Below are 21,489 nucleotides of genomic sequence, written 5' to 3' on the forward strand. Positions count from 1 at the left end.
TACTTTTGTGTGTGCTGTAACTAATGTCATCTGAAAGGAGCCCTATATTTGTAATAATGATGTTGCCCTCAGTTTGTAAATATGATATGACAGACACACCTTAGAACTTTTAATACTTTTGTGTGTGCTGTAACTAATGTCCTCTAAGTATCATGTTGGCTCAGCTGTTTGTCTTGGCTTTGTGCAGTTTAAAATACATTGTTGCTTTGTAATTTCAGTACCTGTAAGAGAACATGAAGTTTCTGTAAGAGCGTTCTGTTGTAGGTTCTTGACTGCTAGTTGTGTGGCACTCAAGTTCACACCAGTTTTCCTAATTGTGCACTAAAGTCCCTGTCCTTTTCTTTCATTGCTTTGGATTGCCAGTACACTCGAATAACAGTTTCACTAGTGTCACTTCCTCAAAGTCATATGCTTTTCTAATTTTCATGTGTATTTTATTTCAGATTCTGTTTGTGCCTTACAGCTGCGTCTTCTGTTTGTTGAGACTAGTGTTACTTCTATATAGAAGATTTGCCAGGGTTTCATTGCGTAATTACCTCAACAATGGCCACATTCTGTCGTAGTATACCCTAAATTTCGTGGTTGTTCACACCTTATACAGTTTAGCCACCCATGACAAAGGTGAAACATACATTTAGTGCATTGTAATCAAATGTTAACTCTGCATGTGATCAAGGCATATTTTTTAGTTAGTGCTGCTTTTAAGCTTTGAGGGTTTTTTTTCCCATTTTTCTTTTACTTCCTGACGCTCACTGGCCACCCAGTGATCCTTTTTCTTCATCTCCATTAACTTGTCTTTGTAGTGGTTGGTGAGGGAGAAGAAGTAGAGCAAGTGGAATAATGTTATATCTGTATGCAGGCATCAGCAACCATGTTTGTCCTTCTGTTCTTCATTTCTGCTTTACGTTTGCAGACTGTATGCAGCTCCAGCCACCAAGTATTTTGCTGCTCTCTAGCCTCTGGTCTCTTCTAGGGGGTTGCTGCTGTGGTGATGGATCTTCAAGTTTGCACTTATGACAGGAAAGCTGACCACTGGCAAGAGCAGATATTTTGTGGCAGCCAAATGTGTGTAGTCATGCAGATTGACAACTGCACTTGGAACTCCCATATCTCAGAGGTCTAGCATCCTTGGAGATGATTATGTAAAGTAAAAGGTTACTTAAGTAAATGAAGTGCATGGGAATGTAGCAGATCTTTACATCATGGAATACAGTGGTTTAAATTCCACATTTCATGTAGATTCATTCAAACACAGAATTTGACCATTCATTCCTGTTCTTTCCTGTATTGTCAATGTGACCCTCCATCTCTTTGCTCACTAGTCAAACGCAAAATGCTGGCATTGCAGTCTAGTGCTTTGTAACTACACCATGTGAACAAACTTCATTCATAGAGATGTAATTAAGCCAACTAACAGCCAGTTTTTTTACTGCACTTCTGTAGATTTCTGTAGTCAGAATGTTACTGCAGCCTGTATTCTGTGAATTTCAGCATGTCAGTTTATATATTAAAGGCTTGTTCCTTTTCACGGTTATACGCTGTGCACCCCTCCCTTTTCTGCATTATTATTTGACTTGCTGACAGATCCTGCATCACACTATGAGCTGGCTATATGACACACACTTTCATTTTTCTGTCCTTATGACAGCTGATTTCTGTTGTTGAACCTGAACAACTGATGCCACAGATTTAAATCCGGGTGACACATTTACAAAATGACCAGAAACGTACTTTTTTTTTTTTTTTTTTTTTTTTGTGGCCACTGAAAAAAATCTGCTGCATTAATGTTTTTCCTAGTCTAATCTTTTTCCATTCTGGCTGATGTCTTCTTCTTGTTTCGGCTTTTCCCAGTTAGGGGTCACCACAGTGGATCACCTCTCCGCTCATGATTGGCGGTGGAGATTTATGGTGTCGAGTTGCCAGCCCAGTGCCCAACCTTCTACAGAAGGCACACACACTCACACCTAGGTCCAATTTAGAGTGTCCAATCCACCTACAGCATATCTTTGGGATGTGGGAGGAAGCCGAAGCACCCGGAGGAAACCCACGCAACCACAGGGAGGACATGCAGACTCCACACAGAAGGCACCCCTGCCCAGGATCGTACCGGAGAACCTCTTGCTGTGAGGCAGCAATGCTAACTGCTGCACCACTGTGGCTGCCCTTCCATTCTGGCTGATGTCTGCAGATGTTAATGTAAACCTATGTGAAATGCTTGATATATATGTATAGTTAATGTTTATGAAACTTGAAAAGAAAACTTTGAAACAAAATTTGTCATTATGCATCAACAAATCTGTTATCTGAGGCCATCCAAAATTAAAATCTAACTTAACATTTTCTGATGATAAAAAATTTGAAAGTTAGTATGCTTTGTGTTTTTAGCTTTACTTATTTTAAAACTGCATAGGATTCATAGGAATTTCAAGGCATTTGAATCTTGTGACCATTTACGCCTTGCCAGTACCCACCCTCATGCCATATAACCTTTCTGTAGGAGGGTTAGACATTTCAAGCTTGGGGTGAATTTGTGGGAGCCCATGGAGTCATCTGAGTCGTGTTTCAGGGATGACAGCGTATGACACGGTGGCAGGGGTGATCTGTTCCAGAGGTGGGTGAAGACAGCATGTAATGAATCAGTCTCTCTGTCATGTTATATTTATCTGCTGATGAAGATTTCGGTTCCCATTTTTGGTATTTGTGAAACTATTAGATTTGTGGAGGTACAACAGGTCCAGGTCAACTGAGTCTAAGGCGTAGATATCCCTCAAGAGTTATAAGATACTGAATAAAGGGGCAGTGCTTCCAGTCTCTCTCATTACCTCAGGGTCTTTAAACCTGTGATGATCTTAGTTAGGAACCTCTGGAGTCTTTCTTCTTGTTTGGTATGTCTAGTAACAAATAGAAACTGCCAACTAACCGAAGCATAGGAGAACCACAGTAGTATTTTAATCCACAGTAAAATTTTATTAAGCAGATGTTCATCGTATTACACTGCTGCAGTCATCACACTAGGGTTATCCTGCCGTCAGGCAGTCCCGCAGTCGGCCAGAGTTCCAAAGTCTTGGTCTGGCGTCTGTTGCTGTCGCTTCTTCCCTGACGTCCGTGCGCCAGGGGTATATAAGAGGCATCCGACTCCATTTTCTTCAGTCTTTCTTGCTGTGCGGTGCCCGAAGCAGAAGCAGTTCGCAAGTGCCGATCATCCGACTCCTGAGATTTTCAAATCGAATTTCAGACCGAAGTCTTCAATAAAGCTAAGTACCCCATTGGGGAACCTTTTCTTGCCTCAGTCCGATGTCAGAAAAAGTTAACAATTGCATTTCTTGTGGGAAGCAAATGCCTCATAAGGACTTTCATTCTTATTGTATTCCTTGCCTAGGCCCAGACCACAACGTCACAGGTTGTCGGTTTTGCTCTAGGTTTAATAAATGAACCATAAAACGTCGGTTTGATTTCGCCCGACATTACTTTGGTAGGAAATTTAATTATACCATGCCGTCGGAGCAACCGACGACTGGAATGCATAAAAAACGCAAGGATAAGGACAGGCAGCTGAGACCCAAACCAGACTCAGAAGCCTCTGTTGGGCCCGTCGCCGGTTCTCCGGTTTTCACTGAGGTGCCTATGCAGCCCCTGATGACTGCTGATTTAGAACCACAGACGGCTTCCGATTCCCAAGCAGAGATTACTAGGCCTCCACAGCCTTCATCTTTAGCCCTTTCCGACTCCAGGGCTGAAGGAGATTCCAGTGCAGTTGAAACGCCTTCAGTTGCAGAAGGTGTCTTCAGACCGACTACACTCACCATTAAATCCTATGCAAAGCTGAAAACTCCTTTAAAAGCAAAAAAGACTGTACAGTAGTCTCAAGTACAAGGCCCCATGCCTAAGAAACAGATGCTTAAGATGGCTGAAGATTTAATTACCCTAATCAGGGGTTCCCATCCCCCTCCTAATAAAAGGCCAAGACAGGAGGAGGATTACACTTCCTCTGACCAGGTCTCTCTTGCCTCAGATTCTTCTGAGGAACAGGAATACACTTTTCCCCCTTATGAAGATTCTGATGCTGAAGAGTGTATTCTCTCAGCATCTCCACCAGAAGACTTCTCTTTTGGGGAAACTTTACATACCATGAGGGAACATTTCCACTGGGAAGGCCAGGATTACTCTGATTCTAAGAAAAGGCTCCGAGAGTTCCTTTTACTACCCCAGCACAGACCACTTGCTATTCCACCCATGTTAGACATTGTGGATGATGTTTATTTAGAGTCTAGCCTTAACCCAGACTCTCTACCTCCTGCACCAGCCAAACCAGACAAATACTACAGAGACCCTGACTCACACAAATTCCTATATAAAAGCCCTGTTGCTGACCCAGAAAACATTTCCCAGGGTCCCAAAGGGGTTAAGGCCTCTATTGCTAAAAATCCTGTACTCTCTGAAAGGGATTCCAGAGCACTAGACAGATGGGGAAAGAAAGTATATACCTCAGCTACTCTAGCTATGAGGGCCTTAAATTGCCAGTTTCACATGCTGAAATATCAGCAATACCTGATGTCTCAATTAAAACAAAAAATGATCACACATTTAGAGCAGCCTGATTTCAAGGAAATGCAAGATTTGTTGCATGCAGCTGAACAAGTGGGAAAACATACTTTACAATGTGGATTTGATTCATTGGAGGCTTCCTGTAGAGCAGCAGTAACTGGGTCTGTCATACGTAGGCATGGTTGGTTAAAAGAAGAAACCCTATCTGACCATGTTAAAGCAAAGTTATTGGATGCACCTCTACAGCAGGATGTTTTATTTGGTGTAAAAGCAGAGGAGGTTTTAAAGAAAATGGAGGATAAGGCAAAATCTATGCAGACGGTCAAGGATTTTTTACAGGTTCAACCCCCTCGTTTCAGCAGAAATTGGCCAACAAAAAACTGGTCCTTTCCAGCTTCTGACAGACTACAGAGGGGTAAATACAGATGCCCAAGGGGCAGAGGTCAGTCACAAGGCCCTTACAAGCCTCAACAATGGGGTACCACAACCCAGAAAGGAGGAGAAGACAGATCCCAAGCTACCAGAAGACAAACACAATGACTTAACCCTCAGACTGCCAAGCAACTCTCTCTTGGCAGCTCCCTTGGGAGGAAAATTAGCACTTTTTGCAGACAACTGGTATATCATCACAAAAGACAAAAGGGTCCTAAATATTGTCTCACAAGGATACAGATTCCACTTTCACACTTTACCAAGGATAAAAGGAATGCCAAACCTGAAACCAAATCAATGGGCAGAGGTTCAAAAACAAATTACAACTCTTATGGACATGAGAGTCATTCAACAGGTACCTACACAGGAGCAAGGACAAGGATTTTACTCAAGACTCTTTCTAGTCCCCAAAAAGGACAAAGCCTGGAGACCCATTCTGGACCTCTCAATTCTAAACACTTATCTACAAGTACCCAAATTCAAAATGCTAACACTACAGCAACTTCTTCCCATGCTGGGCTAGAAGGCTTGGCTAGTAACGTTGGATCTCAAGGAGGCATACCTGCATGTCCCTATCAGACAAAATTGCAGAAGATACCTCCGATTTACTGCAGGTTCAACTCATTATCAATTCTCTGCACTGCCCTTTGGCTTATCTGCTGCGCCCAGGGTCTTCACAAAATGCCTGGAACCAGTAAATGCATACTGCAGACAAAGGGGAATGCAAATATATCCATACCTGGACGACTGCCTTATTCAAGCAGAAAGAAAGGATATTCTTTTAAAGCATCTGTCAACACCTACTAAGTCGCCTAGGGTACACAGTAAACGAAAAGAAATCAAAACTAGTGCCCTCACAAGACATAATATTCCTGGGTGCCAGCTTAAATACAATGGCCCAGATGGCTTATCTCACGCCAGACAAGCAAGAACAACTGACTCAATGCTTCAAAATGATGGCAACAAAGACCCAACTCCCTGCAAGAAAAATTCTGCAGGCCTTGGGATTCATGGCATCCTGCGTACTACTAATACCATTTGCAAAACTGCATATGAGGAAATTACAATGGTACCTGAAAAGCGTATGGACTCAACACAGCCACAGCTTGGAAACAATAATACCACTCATTCCCTGTCTTCAACAGGAGTTTCTGTGGTGGGCTCAGGCATGTCACCTCAACAAGGGTCAGCCTTTTATCTTACCCACAGCCAGGCAAACTATAACAACAGATGCATCGGATTATGCCTGGGGAGCACACATGGCAGGACAGTGCATTCAGGGCAAATGGTCTACAGATCAAAGGCATCTGCATATCAATCAAAAAGAAATGCTAGCTGTACAAAATGCCCTAACAGCTTTCAAGGACCTCCTACATCCAGGACAACTCCTAATAAAGACAGACAACACCACGGTAATGTGGTACATAAACAAGCAAGGGGACACACAGGCAAGGGGACACACACTCCTACCCCCTATGCAGGCAAGCAATGACCTTGTGGAACACAGCACTGGCCTACCAAGTTCAACTACAAGCACAATTCCTGCCAGGAAAGAAAAACACATTGGCAGACGATCTTAGCAGAAACATCATGGATCCTCACGAGTGGAAACTAGATCCACAAGTATTTGCAATGATAACTCTAAAATGGGGGCGCCCAGACATAGATCTGTTTGCCAACCACCAAAACTGTCAACTTCAGAAATTTTGCACAAGGACATACCACCCACTAGCTTGGAAAGTGGACGCCCTCTCATTCAGTTGGAAAACCTTAACAGTGTATGCCTTTCCTCCACTACCTCTTCTAGCAAAGGTGCTGCTGAAAGCCAGATTAGAAAGGCCACAAATGATGCTCATTGTTCCAGACTGGCCACGCCAACACTGGTATCCAATACTAAGGAACATGGCTTAAGGCCCACCATGGATTTTGCCTCAAATTCCTCACCTGCTCACTCAGCAAAACAATCAGATTCTACACAGCCAGCTCAAGACTTTACATCTGGCTGCATGGCAAATTACCTAAGCAACCAGTCAACACTTCTCTCTAAAGCTGTTATGGATGTCATTCTGGAGGCCAGGAGGCCCAGCACCAGGAAAACCTATTCAGACAAATGGAAAAGATTTTGCGCCTGGAACCAGGCTAAAGGCCAAAATCCCCTTGTTCCAAATATTCCTCAGATTCTACAATATTTAACTGAGATGTTGCACAAAGGACTTTCTTTTTCATCTATTAAGATCCACGCCTCAGCGATTTCAGCTCACTACAACACGGATCCTCCTATATTTTCACATCCACTGCTAAGACAGTACCTCAGAGGGGCTAAGAACATAAGACCGCCCCGGAGAGCACCAACACCAACTTGGGATCTCAACTTTTTCCTGGAAAAGCTTACACTGCCGCCTTTTGAACCAGCTTTTACAGCAGATTTACAGTTTCTATCATGGAAAACTGCCCTGCTGCTAGCAATAACTTCAGCACGGAGAGTCTCAGGCCCTAATGGCAGTGGAGCTTTTCATCATTTTTCATCAAGACAGAGTCGCTCTACGAACTAACCCTTCCTTTATGCCAAGGGTGGTATCCAGTGTGGCCCTAAACCAAACCATTCATTTGCCCACCTTTTTCCCAAACCCCCAGAACAAAGGAGAAAGGCTCCTGCACACTTTGGACATTCACAGGCAATTAGGTTACTACTTGGATAAAACTAAGGCTTTCAGAAAATCTGACCAGCTCTTTGTATCCTATGCTGCAGGATCACAAGGAAAAGCTATCCCAAAACAGACCATTTCAAAATGGATAGGACATTGTATCTGTTTCTGCTACACACATCATGGGAAACCTGTACCTGCGAGCATTAGGCCCCATTCCACCAGGGCTACAGCCACATCAACAGCCTTTCTCAGAGGGGTACCAACCAAGGATATTTTGGAGGCTGCAACTTGGAGTTCAGTGCACACTTTCACCAAGCACTATCACTTACCTCTATACTCTAAAACCAGAGCTGGCTTTGCCACAGCAGTTTGCAGGGCCTACTAGCTTTTCCAAACCCTGTTTAGTTCCACCTCCCATCCTTAGCTTTGGGATTCAACCCAAGTGTGATGACTGTAGCAGTGTAACACGATGAACATAGTACAGTTTTGTACCTACCATAAATGTAGATGTTCGAGTGTTCACACTGCTGCAGTCCAGGTTACCCTCCCTCCATCCCCTCTGACCTAGCTGAACCTTTCTATACCTTTCTATCTTGTACAACCTTTGTGGTGTATTTGCTTGTAACTAAAGGTATTCCTTTTATTTCCTTTACATTTTTGATTAGCAGTATGTATTGCCTACCTACTTGGGGGGCACCTAACATCTGGGGCAAGAAAAACTGAAGAAAATGGCGTTGGATGCCTCTTATATACCCCTGGCACACTGACATCAGGGAAGAAGCGACAGCAACTGACGCCATACCAAGACTTTGGAACTCTGGCCAACTGCGGGACCGCCTGACGGCAGGATAACCCTAGTGTGATGACTGCAGCAGTGTGAACACTCGGAACATCTACATTTATGGTAGGTACAAAACTGTACTTTTTGTCCTTATTCAGCTGAAGACTTCAGAATGAATTAATCATGCCAACTACAAAATTAAATAAGTCAAAACTATCACATGATGAAAAAGTTTCACCAGTGGTAATGTACAAAACTGCATCACACATCAATTTAAACCATAAATTAACATCCAGTAAAAATATAAACAAGTACATATTACAGTTAAATAAATATGTAACTTAGAAATATATTTAAAAAGTATTAATAGTAATGTTTATATCATTATAGCCTTGCAGCTCTTAGCTTCAGTGTGTTATTGATAGATACTGTTTCATACAAAACAACCAAGACAAAAAGGCTCCAAATACACAAAAAAACACAAAGCACCAGCGGTTCATTTAAAGAGCTTTACTTCTGCCAATAAAACATCTGGTACTTCGGCATTTTGCCTTCAAGGATACAGAATTGTACGCATGCTCACAATATATACCAGGTGAACCCCACCATAATTAGAACTCCATTAAGTTCTTAAAGTGCACAGTGCCCATTAAAACGTCATTTTGATATAAAACACATCACAAAACACAAGTAAATAAGTTTACAAGTACACTAAACATTCATAATTATAATAAACTATCCTCAACTTATTTTAATATATTTAATATTTATTATCAGATTTAAGTAATTAACTTCCAAATTTAAACCCTTTGGATGAAGTGTACCAAAATTTAAAATTAATTTACTCTCTAATTCATTTAATTTTTGACTTACATTACCCCCCCCCCCCCAATGCAAACTAGGTTGGGTTAAAATACAAAAAAAGAATGAACTATCACTACCACCATGCATGTTAATAAAATGTTACCCTACAGGACTCCTAAAATTTCTCTTCCAAATATCACCCAAATGTGCCATAATCCTAACCTTGACTGCCCTGTTTGTTTGCCCTATATACCATTTTGTTATACTGCAACCACACCCCACTATATACACTACCCCACAAGATTTGCAAGTAAACCTTCCTTTAGAAATGAATTATAATGAATGAAATTAATTTCCACCCGTTGATGTTGCTACCAGAGATATTCCTCAGTTTTCCACACACTTTACAACAACCACAACCAAATGACCCTACTAATTCCTGGGAAACACTATACAATGTCATATTTAACAGCTCTTTCAAATTCAAATATGTCTTATATGAAAACTTCACAACCCCAGGAAATAAATGGCCAACGGTTTCATTCAGGCAAACAGTATGCCAAAATACCAAAATCAACTTCCTCACTATTCCAGAAAACATAGACTATCTGGGCATGAAATACAACTCCTTACCAGAGTACATAGACTTTGTATCATTTACAAACATGATCAGTTGTACCTTTACTACCACATGCTGTCCTTTCATTCTCAAAATACATCTCAAGGCATTGTCCAAGACCTCTTCATTATAACCCTCTTAGACAATCTCCTCTTAACGTCCAACAAAAATTAAGTTTTATGCTTATCCTCTGAAGTATTACATGCAGTCCACTTAAATTCACCAAATGGTAGTGATTCCATAAAATGGGGGGATGCATACTATCAGCACGCAAAAAAAATATTCACTGCAGTGGGCTTTCTAAATTGTTTATATTGAATCTTAGATAAACTATCAACATAAAACTCCACATCTAAAAATGGAATTGCGGAATTACCTTCAAGCCATGAGCATTACTATTCAGCTCTACCAAAAACTTTCCAAACTCTGAAGGGTGTCCCTTGCAAATAAAAAACAAATCATCAATAAATTGCTTGTACACTTATCACATGCCTTCTATATAATTCAGTACAATATATAAACTTTTTCTCGAAAAAACATATAGATGATTGCATACGTTGGAGCATATGGGTCATCCATAGCTGTACCTCTCCTTTGAAGGAAAATTTCATTGTTAAACTTAAAGCAATCGTGGGTCAAACAATGTTTAAGCAGCCTAACAAGAAAAGCAGTACGGGGACCATCCCCACATCATATCCCAAATAGCCTCCAAACCCCATCTATTTTATATGTTGATGTACAGTTAACTCACATGTACTGAAACCCAGTAGTAGTCCTTTTGCCTTTTTATCGTACTAACAGCTTCACGCAAACACGGAGTATTTGTAACATGAGTTGGATTTTTTTCCAAACATTCCTTAAGTACACAGTCCAAATAAATTCTAACATTATACAAAAAAGAGTGGACCCTAGAGACAATTGGTCTACCTGGCAGGTTTAAAAGGTCTTTATGCAGGGAAAGCATAAAAGATTGGATCTCGAGGTTTAACTGTATGTAAACTTTGAACATCTTCACCTGACAAAAAACCCAATCTTTCACCCCTCTCCAATAATTCCAAGAGTTCACTATTAAATTCAACAACTGGGTTTTTGAGTTAACTTGATGTAGTCATCCTTCACCAGTAATAACTCATTGACCATCGTTATACTTTGTCTTGGGCATAATAACCCACTTACACCTTTGTCAGCCTGCTTGAACACACACTGTTCTAACATACCCCTTAGATTAAGTGCTTCCCATTCAAACTTAGTTAAGTTGTAATGCTTCCGTGACTTCATAAACTTAACATATTCAAATTCCACCCTTTTACATATTAGTTGTTCAAACAAACACACTGCAGCAGGAAACTTGGGTGGTACAAAGTTACTAATCAAAGAAAGTGAAGGAATAACAAATTTAGTATAATCAGTATTAAAACTAGTAACATTTGCTTCATTCATATCCAAATTTTCATCATTAAGCAAGTCATACTCATAAAGAGAAAGATTCAGTAAAAGGTCTACCCTTACATCAAAAGTGGCATCTTTTTTTTCATCAAAATATGCAATAAGATGCAATTTCCTACAAAATTGTTTTATATCCATGAGTATTTCAGGTAACGTTGGAATTTTAGTAGGGACAAACTTAGTGCCCCTTCTTAATAAACTAATGCTAGCTTCTGTAAGTGCCAAATCAGACAAATTTACACTGTTTAAATTGTCGCAATTACTTACAAATATACATGAGTCCTGATTGGGAGAACCAAAGTTCATTCTTGGAAAAAAACTTTCCAATACATGTGCACCACATATTTTTCATGAAGGGGCTAGTTTCTGTACTATCACAGTACAATTGGCACCAACATCTAATTTTCATTCAGGTGAAAATGCTTCCTCTGTTGTTTCATAAAAATTGTGCAAGGCTTTCCTTAAAGGTACCTTTTAGGTTCATAGGTGTGTACTAGGCTAATGGCCCTGGAGCCTTTACAAGCCTAGCCCATAGAAGTGCCCTGGCATCGTGCCCCCAGTGAAGGACCCTATCCCAACCTGGGACTTGACAGCTGTACTGCAAGGTTTGACTCGGAGTCCTTTTGGGCCATTGGCTAGAGCCGACCCAACGTTTTTATCTCAAAAAACTGCTTTTCTAGTGGTGTTACATCTGTGAGACAAGTATCCAAGCTGTCTCTTCCAAATCCACATATTTGATCTTCGACAAAGATAGCGTTCCTTGTGGACCAATCCATCCTTATTGCCCAAAGTAGCCTCAGAGGGGAATATTAACAAAGTCATTCATTTTCCTGTTTTCCTTCCCAACTTCACTAACAAAGGTGAATACATGCTTCATCTCTATATGTATATAGACAACTCCGCTTTTATCCCCATAGAACAAAAAACTTCAGAAACACAGTTCAATTTTTGGTCTCATTTTCCCCCAACAAATTGGACAAACAAGTTTTTAAAGTTGTTTTAGCCAAGTGGTTGACAGAGTGCATAGCCTTTGTTTACAGTCAATGAGGTTTATCCTTACCTAGACCTCATAAAGTACACTCCACCAGGTCCATGGCTACTTCATTCACTTACTGGTCTAAGACTTCAGTTGATGACATTTGTCCTGCAGCTACATGGTCCAGTGCTCTTACATTTATTGCTCATTACAAATTGGATCTGACTTCCAGAAGCAGGGCTGCCTTTGGTTCTACAGTACTCCAGAATATTCTTCCATGAGGGTCACATAAGGTTCACATAGTGGAACAAATGAAAATGACAGCATCAGATATATTATATTATATGATATGATATTATATTATATTATATTATATTGTATTATATTATATTATATTATATTATATTATATTATATTATTATTCCTCAACTTCCCGCCCTCCTTCAACCTTCCTATTTTTTTCCCTGGAGTGAGGGTCACACAAGGTTGACATAGCGGAACAAATGAAAATTACATCATCAGATATATTAATAGTATATTATATTATATTATTATTCTTCAACTTCCCACCCTCCTTCCCACTTCCCTTGTTTTTCCCTGGAGTGATCTTATGGTTGTTCTGGAACCCCTGATGTTCATCTTGTTTCACTGTTGCAGTCATGACTATAGGGTTCTCCCCTGCCGGCAGGCAGTCCTCGGTCGGCCAGAATCCCAAAGTCTGGGTCCGGCGTCGGCTGCTCAGCCATGCTCCCTGACGTCAGAGCGCCAGGAGTACAAAGCTGACAGCCGACGCCATGTTCTCCAGTCTTTCTTGCCGTGCGGCGATAGCAGTTCGCATTTGCAGGTCGGCTTTGCAGGTCGGCTGACTCCTGACAAGTTTTTCTAAACGTACTTCAGTCCGAAGACTTTCTTCTCCTTCTCAAAGCTAAGTACCCCGTTGGGGAAACTTTTTTTCTTGCTCCAGTCCGATGTCAGAAAAAGTTAATAATTGTATTCCATGTGGGAAGCAAATACCTCATAAGGATTTTCATTCTTACTGTATTCCTTGCTTAGGCCCTGACCACGATGTAGCTAGTTGTCGGTTTTGTGCTAGATTCAATCAACGTATGATTAAACGAAGGTACGATTTTGCATTTCATTACTTCGGTAGGCATTTTAATTACAAAATGTCATCAGATTCGGTTCCGGCTACCGGACTTCACAAACGACGCAAGGATAAAGACAGGCCTCCGAGGTCCAAATCGGACGATATTGTACAAGCAGAGCCAGCTTCAGGTTTGGCCGTCATCAGTGAGGCGCTTTTGCAGCCCCTGTCGTCAGCCATTTCGGAACCGATGTCCGAAACGGACTCCCACGAGGAGCCAACTAGGCCTTTGAATATTTCTGTTGCAGGACCTTCGGACAATGCTCCTTCGGATGGGTCCGGAGCCGCTGTGCAGGTACCGGCTTCCGAAGGGGTTTTCAGGCCTACTCAGCTTCTAATAAAGGCAAAGCCAAAGACAAAGGCAAAGACTCCTTCCAAATCAAAGACTACAGCCCAGGCCTCTTCTGATCCGGCACCCAAGTCTCAGAAACAGTTACTTAAGATGGCGGAGGACTTACTTACTATGATTAGGGGTTCACATCCCCCTCCAGATAAAAGGCCAAGGCAGGAAGTGTATTATGACTCCTCTGATCAGGCTTCTGTTTCTTCAGTTTCTTCTTCTGACCAGGAATATTCTTTCCCTCCTTATGAGGATTCTGATGCTGAGGAATCCATTCCTTCAGCTTCTCCCCCTCAGGATTTCTCTTTTGGTGAAACTTTACATGAAATGAGGGAACATTTTCACTGGGAAGGACAGGAGTACTCGGAATCTAAGAAAAGACTTAGGGATTTTCTTCTTCTTCCCCAACATAGACCCCTGGCTATCCCTCCTGTTTTGGATATTGTGGATGATGCTTTTTCGGAAGGTAACTTAACTCCGGACTCTTTTCCTCCAGCTCCTGTTAAGCCAGATAGATATTATAGGGTTCCTGATTCCCACCAGTTTTTATACAAGAATCCTACTGCTGATCCTGAAACCATTTCTCAGGGTCCTAAGGGGGTTAAGGCCGCTACTGCTAAAAACCCCATTCCCACTGAGAAGGATTCCAGATCTTTAGAAAGATGGGGCAAAAAAGTGTAAACTTCTGCTACTTTATCTATTAGGGCTTTAAACTGTCAATTTCATAAGCTGAAATACCAGCAATTTCTTCTGTCTGTTTTGAAACAAAAGCTAACTTCCATTTCTGCCTGTGCAGATGATAAGGAATTACATGACTTAATGCATGCCACTGAACAAGTTGGGAAGCATGGTTTACACTGTGGATTTGATGCCTTGGAGGCTTCTTGTAGGGCTGCTGCCTCTGGTACAGTCATTAGAAGGCATGCTTGATTAAAGGAACAAAACTTGCCAGATAAAGTAAAAGCTGAGTTACTAGATGCTCCTGTTGAGCATAATGTTTTGTTTGGACCTAAGGCTGAAGAGGTGATAAAGAAGATGGAGGACAAGGCAAAATCCATGCAAACGGTTAAAGATTTCTTACAAGTACAGCCACCCAGATTTAGTAGGAATTGGCCTACAAAAAATTGGTCCTTTCCCAATTCAGACAGGCCTCAGAGGGGTAGATACAGACGCTCCTGAGGAAGGCCTCAAACGCAAGCCTCTTATAGACCAAGACAGTGGACTGTTTCCACCCCTAGGGGAGGAGAGGACAGGTCACAAGCTCATAGAAAACAGGCTCAATGACTCCCTCTGTTGGGCTGCAGGAACTTCTTGCCTGGAAGCCCCTCTCGGAGGAAAACTTTCTCTTTTTCACCTAAATTGGACTCGTATAACCCAAGACAAGTGGATTCTGGATGTGGTTTCAAGAGGTTACAAATTCCATTTTCATACCCTACCAAGACCAAGCGGATGGCCGGATCTTCCAAAACATCAATGGTTAGAGGCCTTAAACCAGGTGGAGGCACTCTTGGCTATGAAAGCCATAGAACTGGTTCCACTTTCAGAGATGGGACAAGGTTTTTACTCAAGGCTCTTTCTAGTCCCCAGAAAGCAAAATTCATGGAGACCCATTCTGGATCTGTCAGTCTCCTTTCTCGAGATACCAAAATTCAAGATGCTTACTCTTCAGCAGCTTCTTCCAATGCTGACCAAAAATGCATGGATGGTAACTTTGGATTTAAAGGAGGCATATTTACACATTCCCATCAGGCAGGAATGCAGAAAATACCTCAGGTTCAAGGCCGGATCGAGGCACTATCAATTCTCTGCGCTGCCCTTTGGATTGCCTACTGCGCCCAGGGTCTTCAAATGCCTGGCTCCAGTAGTAGCTTATTGCAGACTCAAGGGAATTCAAAATTACCCTTATCTGGACAATTGTCTAATTCAGGCAGACAGCAAGGATCCAGCATCTAGAATTTGTTCAGAGTCTTCTCAAGTTCTTGGGATTCACTGTAAACATAAAAAACTCAAATTTGACACCCTCACAACAGATAACTTTTCTGGGTGCTCTTTTAAACACAACAACCCAGATGGCATTTCTGACATCCGAAAAACAATTACAGCTGGCTTCAACTTTCAAAACCTTGGCAACTTTAACTCGGCTATCTGCAAGGAAATTCCTGCAGGCTTTGGGTTACATGGCCTCCTGCATCCTTCTCGTACCATATGCAAGACTACATATGAGGGAAATACAGTGGTACCTAAAAACTGTATGGTCTCAGCATTGCCACAGTTTAGACATACAGATCACCGTCCTGCCTTGTCTTCAAATGGTCCAAGGCCTTGTACTCTAAACATAGGAAAACCCTTCAGTCTGCCTCCAGCCACTCAGATACTAACCACGGACGCTTCAGATTATGCATGGGGAACCTATTTTCAGGGCAACTGTCTGCAGGGCCTTTGGACAAAGGATCAGAAGCTTCTGCATATCAATTTAAAGGAAATGTTAGCCGTTCAGAACGCTCTATTGGCTTTCAGGAATCTTCTACAACCAGGACAGCTACTGATATGGACAGACAACACCACAGTTATGTGGTACATAAACAAGCAAGGGAGATCTCATTCCTATCCCCTTTGCAGACTAGCCATGAATCTATGGAACACAGCTCTAGCTTGCAAACTGGACCTTCAAGCTCAGTTTCTACCAGGGAAGCAAAACTTCCTGGCAGACAGTCTGAGCAGAAACCTGTCGGATCCACACGAATGGATGCTGGACACCGAAATATTCAGGATGATTACAACAGTCTGGGGATGTCCTCACATAGACCTCTTTGCATCCCACCTCAATCATCAACTACAGATTTTTTGCACCAGGACATTCCACGAACTAGCTTGGAAAGTGGATGGACTATCATTCAGTTGGAGAAACCTTTCGGGGTATGCTTTCCCGCCTCTACCTCTTCTTCCATGGGTGTTATTAAAGATCAAACAGGACAAGCCCAAGATGATAATTTTGCTGGCCCCAAATTGGCCTCGACAGTTTTGGTACCCAACACTGAAAAACCATTGTCTGGAGCCCCCTTGGGTATTACCACAGACTCCGAACCTTCTGTCCGAGCACCAGGGTCAGGTTCTGCACTCCCATGCCAAAACTCTCAGCCTGGCGGCCTGGTTAATCCAGGGTCTTTGATTCATTCTCTCCTACCCAAGCAGGTTATGGATGTCATTTTAGAAGCCAGAAGTCCTAGCACTAGAAAATCTTATGCAGGAAAATGGAAAGGATTTTGCTCCTGGATGCAGGCTCAGGATTCAGATCCTCTTATTCCTAACATTCCTCTGATTTTGCTTTACCTGACAGACCTCTTACATAAGGGTCTCTCTTTCTCTTCCATAAAGATCCATGCTTCTGCTATTTCTGCTCATTATAATACAGACCCTCCTATCTTTTCCCATCAGCTCATGAGACAGTTTCTCAGAGGAGCTAAAAACGTAAGGCCTCCTAGATCTCCTCCCATTCCTGCTTGGGATCTCAACTATGTTTTGAAAAAACTCACCTTACCTCCTTTTGAGCCTGCTGCCACTTCTGACATCAAGTTTTTATCCTGGAAGACAGCCATCCTGTTAGCTCTGACCTCTGCCAGGAGAGTTTCGGAGTTGCAAGCTCTCATGGCAGTGGAACCTTATATTATTTTTCATCAAGACAGGGTGTTTTTAAGGACTAATCCTACTTTCATGCCTAAGGTGGTTTCCAAAGTGGCTTTAAATCAAACTATTCACTTGCCAACTTTTTTCCCCAGTCCTCAAAATAAGGGGGAAAGGATCTTGCATTCCTTGGATGTACACAGACAACTACATTTTTACCTGGACAGAACCAAGGACATCAGGAAATCAGAGCAATTGTTTGTTTCTTATGCTTCAAGTTCCCAAGGTAAAGCCATTTCAAAACAGACCATTTCTAAATGGATTGCTCATGGAATCAGATTTTGCTATTCACACCATGGAAAGCAAATCCCAGGGAGTATAAGGACTCACTCTACCAGAGCTGCTGCCACTTCAGCTGCCTTCCTCAGGGGAGTTCCTACCAAAGACATTTTGGAAGCTGCAACTTGGAGTTCAGTGCATACTTTTTCCAAGCACTACAATCTACCTCTCTACTCTAAGTCTAGGGCAGGCTTTGCTTCTGCTGTCTTGCAGGGCCTTTTAGCCACCCCCTCTGCTTTATTACCACCTCCCTTTTATTCTGCTTTGGGATTCAACCCTACAGTCATGACTGCAACAGTGAAATACGATGAACATAGTACAGTTGTGTACACTTACCATAAATGTAGATGTTCGAGTGTCTTCACTGTTGCAGTCTGGGTTACCCTCCCTCCTGTCCCCTCTTATTTTTTCTTTTGTGTGGTTCCCTTCTTCACCCTTCTTTTGAGGTGTATTTGCAAAGGGTATGGGATCTTTCTCATTTTGGAACAGCTGACATCTGGGGCAAGAAAAACTGGAGAACATGGCGTCGGCTGTCAGCTTTGTACTCCTGGCGCTCTGACGTCAGGGAGCATGGGATTCTGGCCGACCGAGGACTGCCTGCCGGCAGGGGAGAACCCTACAGTCATGACTGCAACAGTGAAGACACTCAAGCATCTACATTTATGGTAAGTGTACACAACTGTACTTTCCATGTTTGAGCCCTAGTCTTTTCTACCAGCCTTCCTTCTATCTTGGATTGAGATTAGTTCTGGCTGTTGGTTTTGGGGCAGCAAACTCAATCTGAGGTATTGCAGAGTAATTGGGACATTATGGAAAGGGAGGAGCTTGAGAGATGGACCCAAGCATATCTCTCAACTGTACAGATTTTCACAGAATGTCCAGATTTTTGCCTTATATTTTTGGTCCATTTTTCATAAAATTGTGGTTTACTAGCAAATTATTTGCAAATCACTGAAGATTTAAGTCAGAAAATGACAGATGTGCGAGTTTCAGACTTCATATCCTTCAGAAATGTAATGCTAATACAAAACATGCTGTTCTATCTATTTTCTAACTTTTAAGTGCAATATTTAAAAATTGTCCTTATTTTTGGGCTTTTGTTCCCTCATTATTTATGGCTTTATCCAAATTTCTCAGTCTAAGAGGTTGAGAGGTATGGACCCAAGAGTCTAGTAAATGCAGCCAAGCCAGATCCAAGGATGGATCCAAGACCCATCAGTTCAGGAAGAATGAGAACGGAAAACACAGTTGCATAGTTATGGTGAATACATAACTTTAATTTTGTAGTCATCTGCAAACCAAGTTAGCCAGAGGTTTTTTGTTTCTGGCCTGGGGGGCAAAAAATCTTAATGCTGAAAAGGAGGGTTACAGCACTGAGCCCTGGCAGACACCATTGGTTACATTCTTACTTCTTCATAAGGCACCAGCCTCTCGCGCTGTGGGATCTGACGTTTAGCCAGTTTACTCTCCATCTTCCCACACAGACATGTATTTTTAAAGCATTAAACTTATAAAACCAGCATGGTGTATTGTGTTACTTAGAGTGCCAGCATAGTGCACTTTGCCTAAATAATTTCATTAGCAAAATATTAAAATATCCTGTCCAAATTTCCTTTAGATATATTTCAGAGGGGGTTGAAGTGTCCAAAGAAGTGATTTATTGCGAAACTGGCAATTTTGTTCTTGCTACATCTTGAAGATCATTTTAAGGTACCATTTGTATTTAAATGATAAATGTTTGTCATAATACAAAAATCTAAACTACTGCTGTTGCTTACTGTAGCATTGTAACAAGTTAAACACTTCATTTTATTCTGGACAAAGCAAATACACTGAGATTAAGACCAAAAGTTAAGCATCCTTTCCTTTGTTTTCAATTTAGTTCTTCCTCCAGTTCTTGTACCAAGGCACACAGAAATTCCAGCTGAGTTCCCACCATTGGACGACTACAGTCATTCCATCCCAGAGAACACAAACTTCCCAGTAGACTTTGAGCCGCAAAGCAACTATATTCCAGGTAAAGCAAGAGTCCTATGTACTTGTACAGTAAGCAACACAGAACGGTCAAATTCAAGTTCATTTTATTTAGGTGCTTGTCAATCACGCACTAAAAACAAACAGTTTAAAACAATTTAAACAATGTAATAAAAATAATTATCACCAAATGATGAAATTAAGATGGTTAAAACCCGATAAAAGAGAACCATGGATAGTTACGGGCAAGTGTTAAGCGATGCAAAATAGAAATAAAAGTTGGCCAATGCTGTAAGCTAATTCAAGTAAGTATGTTTTTAGAAATCTTTTGAAGCCTGAAAGAGTGACCATGCAACCACTGTGGGGAGGAGTTTCAGTTCAGGAGAAACTGGGAAAATGAGCTAAACATCTTAGAAAACCATTTCTAAGAACAGAGAAAACTAACTGCAAAATCAAGAAACCAGTTGTATGCAGAAATACACTGTATATGTATATGTATCTATATCAGATGATAACCATTTTAAATGTTGGGACCCGCTAGAGAGGGTTCTGAAACAAGGAGACTGAATGGCTGAAATGTCAGACGTGTATACTCCCAAGTACAAGATACTATTTCTCAGAATATTCTCTTTTCTCTGAGGTACGGAGATGGAGTTGGTGTGTATATAAGTTCAGGGGGAGCAGGGTGGCTTGCCCCCCACCCAACCCCCTGAAAAAGAAGTTTAAAGGAGAAGAGTGATTTTCAAGATTTGGTGTTCTCCTGTGTTTTCAATGTTTTTTTCAGGCTTGTTGGCAGTCAACATTTCAGTAGGGAGCCATATATGCGGTGTCAGTCCACAGCTAGAGTGTTGTAAGACTCAGTAGCAGAGGAATGGATTTAATGCAGAATATTACAGTAAGAGCAAGAAAATTAAAGTAAGAACAAGGATCTGGTCCAATGCCTCATAGCCTAGAGGAAACAAGGCATTTAAATTGCGGCTTACTAGATATATAACCAGTTAGAAATGGTAGACATGGGGGGAACTGTCGACTTTGAATTCCAAGTGAATGCATTCCATCTGTGATTTCAGAAGCAGCAGGTGCGTCTGAAAACAGTCTTCTTAAGAAAGAGGCACAATATGATAACATTTAATTTTTATTGTCACATGGCAGTGACTATGAATGCTGTTTTATGTGAATCAGCTGCTCTTGTTGGATTTAAATGTATGAGTTTTGTTTGGGACAAGAGTTTATGTTGTGAAAAAGCTTCATTTTTTTGTCAGCACCATTTTTGGTATTGATTTATTTTAATGTTTAACATGACTTGGTGGTAGTTTCTTAATCATGCATTCAATAATCATTTTAATATTTTATAGGTAGTGTGCTTTTGGTTACTACAATTTAAGGTTTGAGGATGAAATTTTGTGAATTTCTCTCTTCCCTTTAATTGATTTATTTTTGTATGGCTTTTCTCAATCTTTGTGTTTATCCAGCCTTCAGTTATCTCTTGTACGTAAAATTATGCAACTCCATATCTGTTTGTATTGGAAAAAGTGCAGTGGTTTGGAGAAATGGGGGAGTATACATTTCCCTCCACCCTGCCTGCAGAATCATGTTCCTTAGTTTTTTCCTAACTTCTGAATTTACTTTTCTTTCATATTTGCACCCTTTTTTGCTGACTTATGGTGCTGTCTTTTGTGGGTTTTCATTGATTGTTGATGTCTCTGCACTTTCCTTTGTCCTTCTCATATGTGTTTTGTAGTATGTGTGCAACTACATGTTTGTATTCATTCATTGAGTGTTGCTTTGTGCCCAGGGGTTGCTTGTTAACCATCAGAAAG

At 41.4% G+C, this 21,489-nt stretch overlaps 1 protein-coding gene across 2 annotated transcripts in view; it reads left to right on the forward strand.

Moving 5' to 3' along the window:
- Positions 1 to 21,489, forward strand: part of SMAD3 (SMAD family member 3) — a 1,147,441-nt gene that overhangs the window by 545,355 nt on the left and 580,597 nt on the right. For both annotated transcript variants that reach the window (XM_044077876.1, XM_044077878.1), the window contains exon 3: positions 19,578 to 19,712. In XM_044077876.1, the coding sequence (XP_043933811.1) occupies positions 19,578 to 19,712 (135 nt within the window). The remainder of the gene's footprint in view (positions 1 to 19,577; positions 19,713 to 21,489) is intronic.

The sequence above is a fragment of the Protopterus annectens genome, chromosome 7.part0 (genome assembly GCF_019279795.1).
Source record: "Protopterus annectens isolate FY-2018-M chromosome 7.part0, PAN1.0, whole genome shotgun sequence".
Classification (NCBI taxonomy): Eukaryota; Metazoa; Chordata; order Ceratodontiformes; family Protopteridae; genus Protopterus; species Protopterus annectens.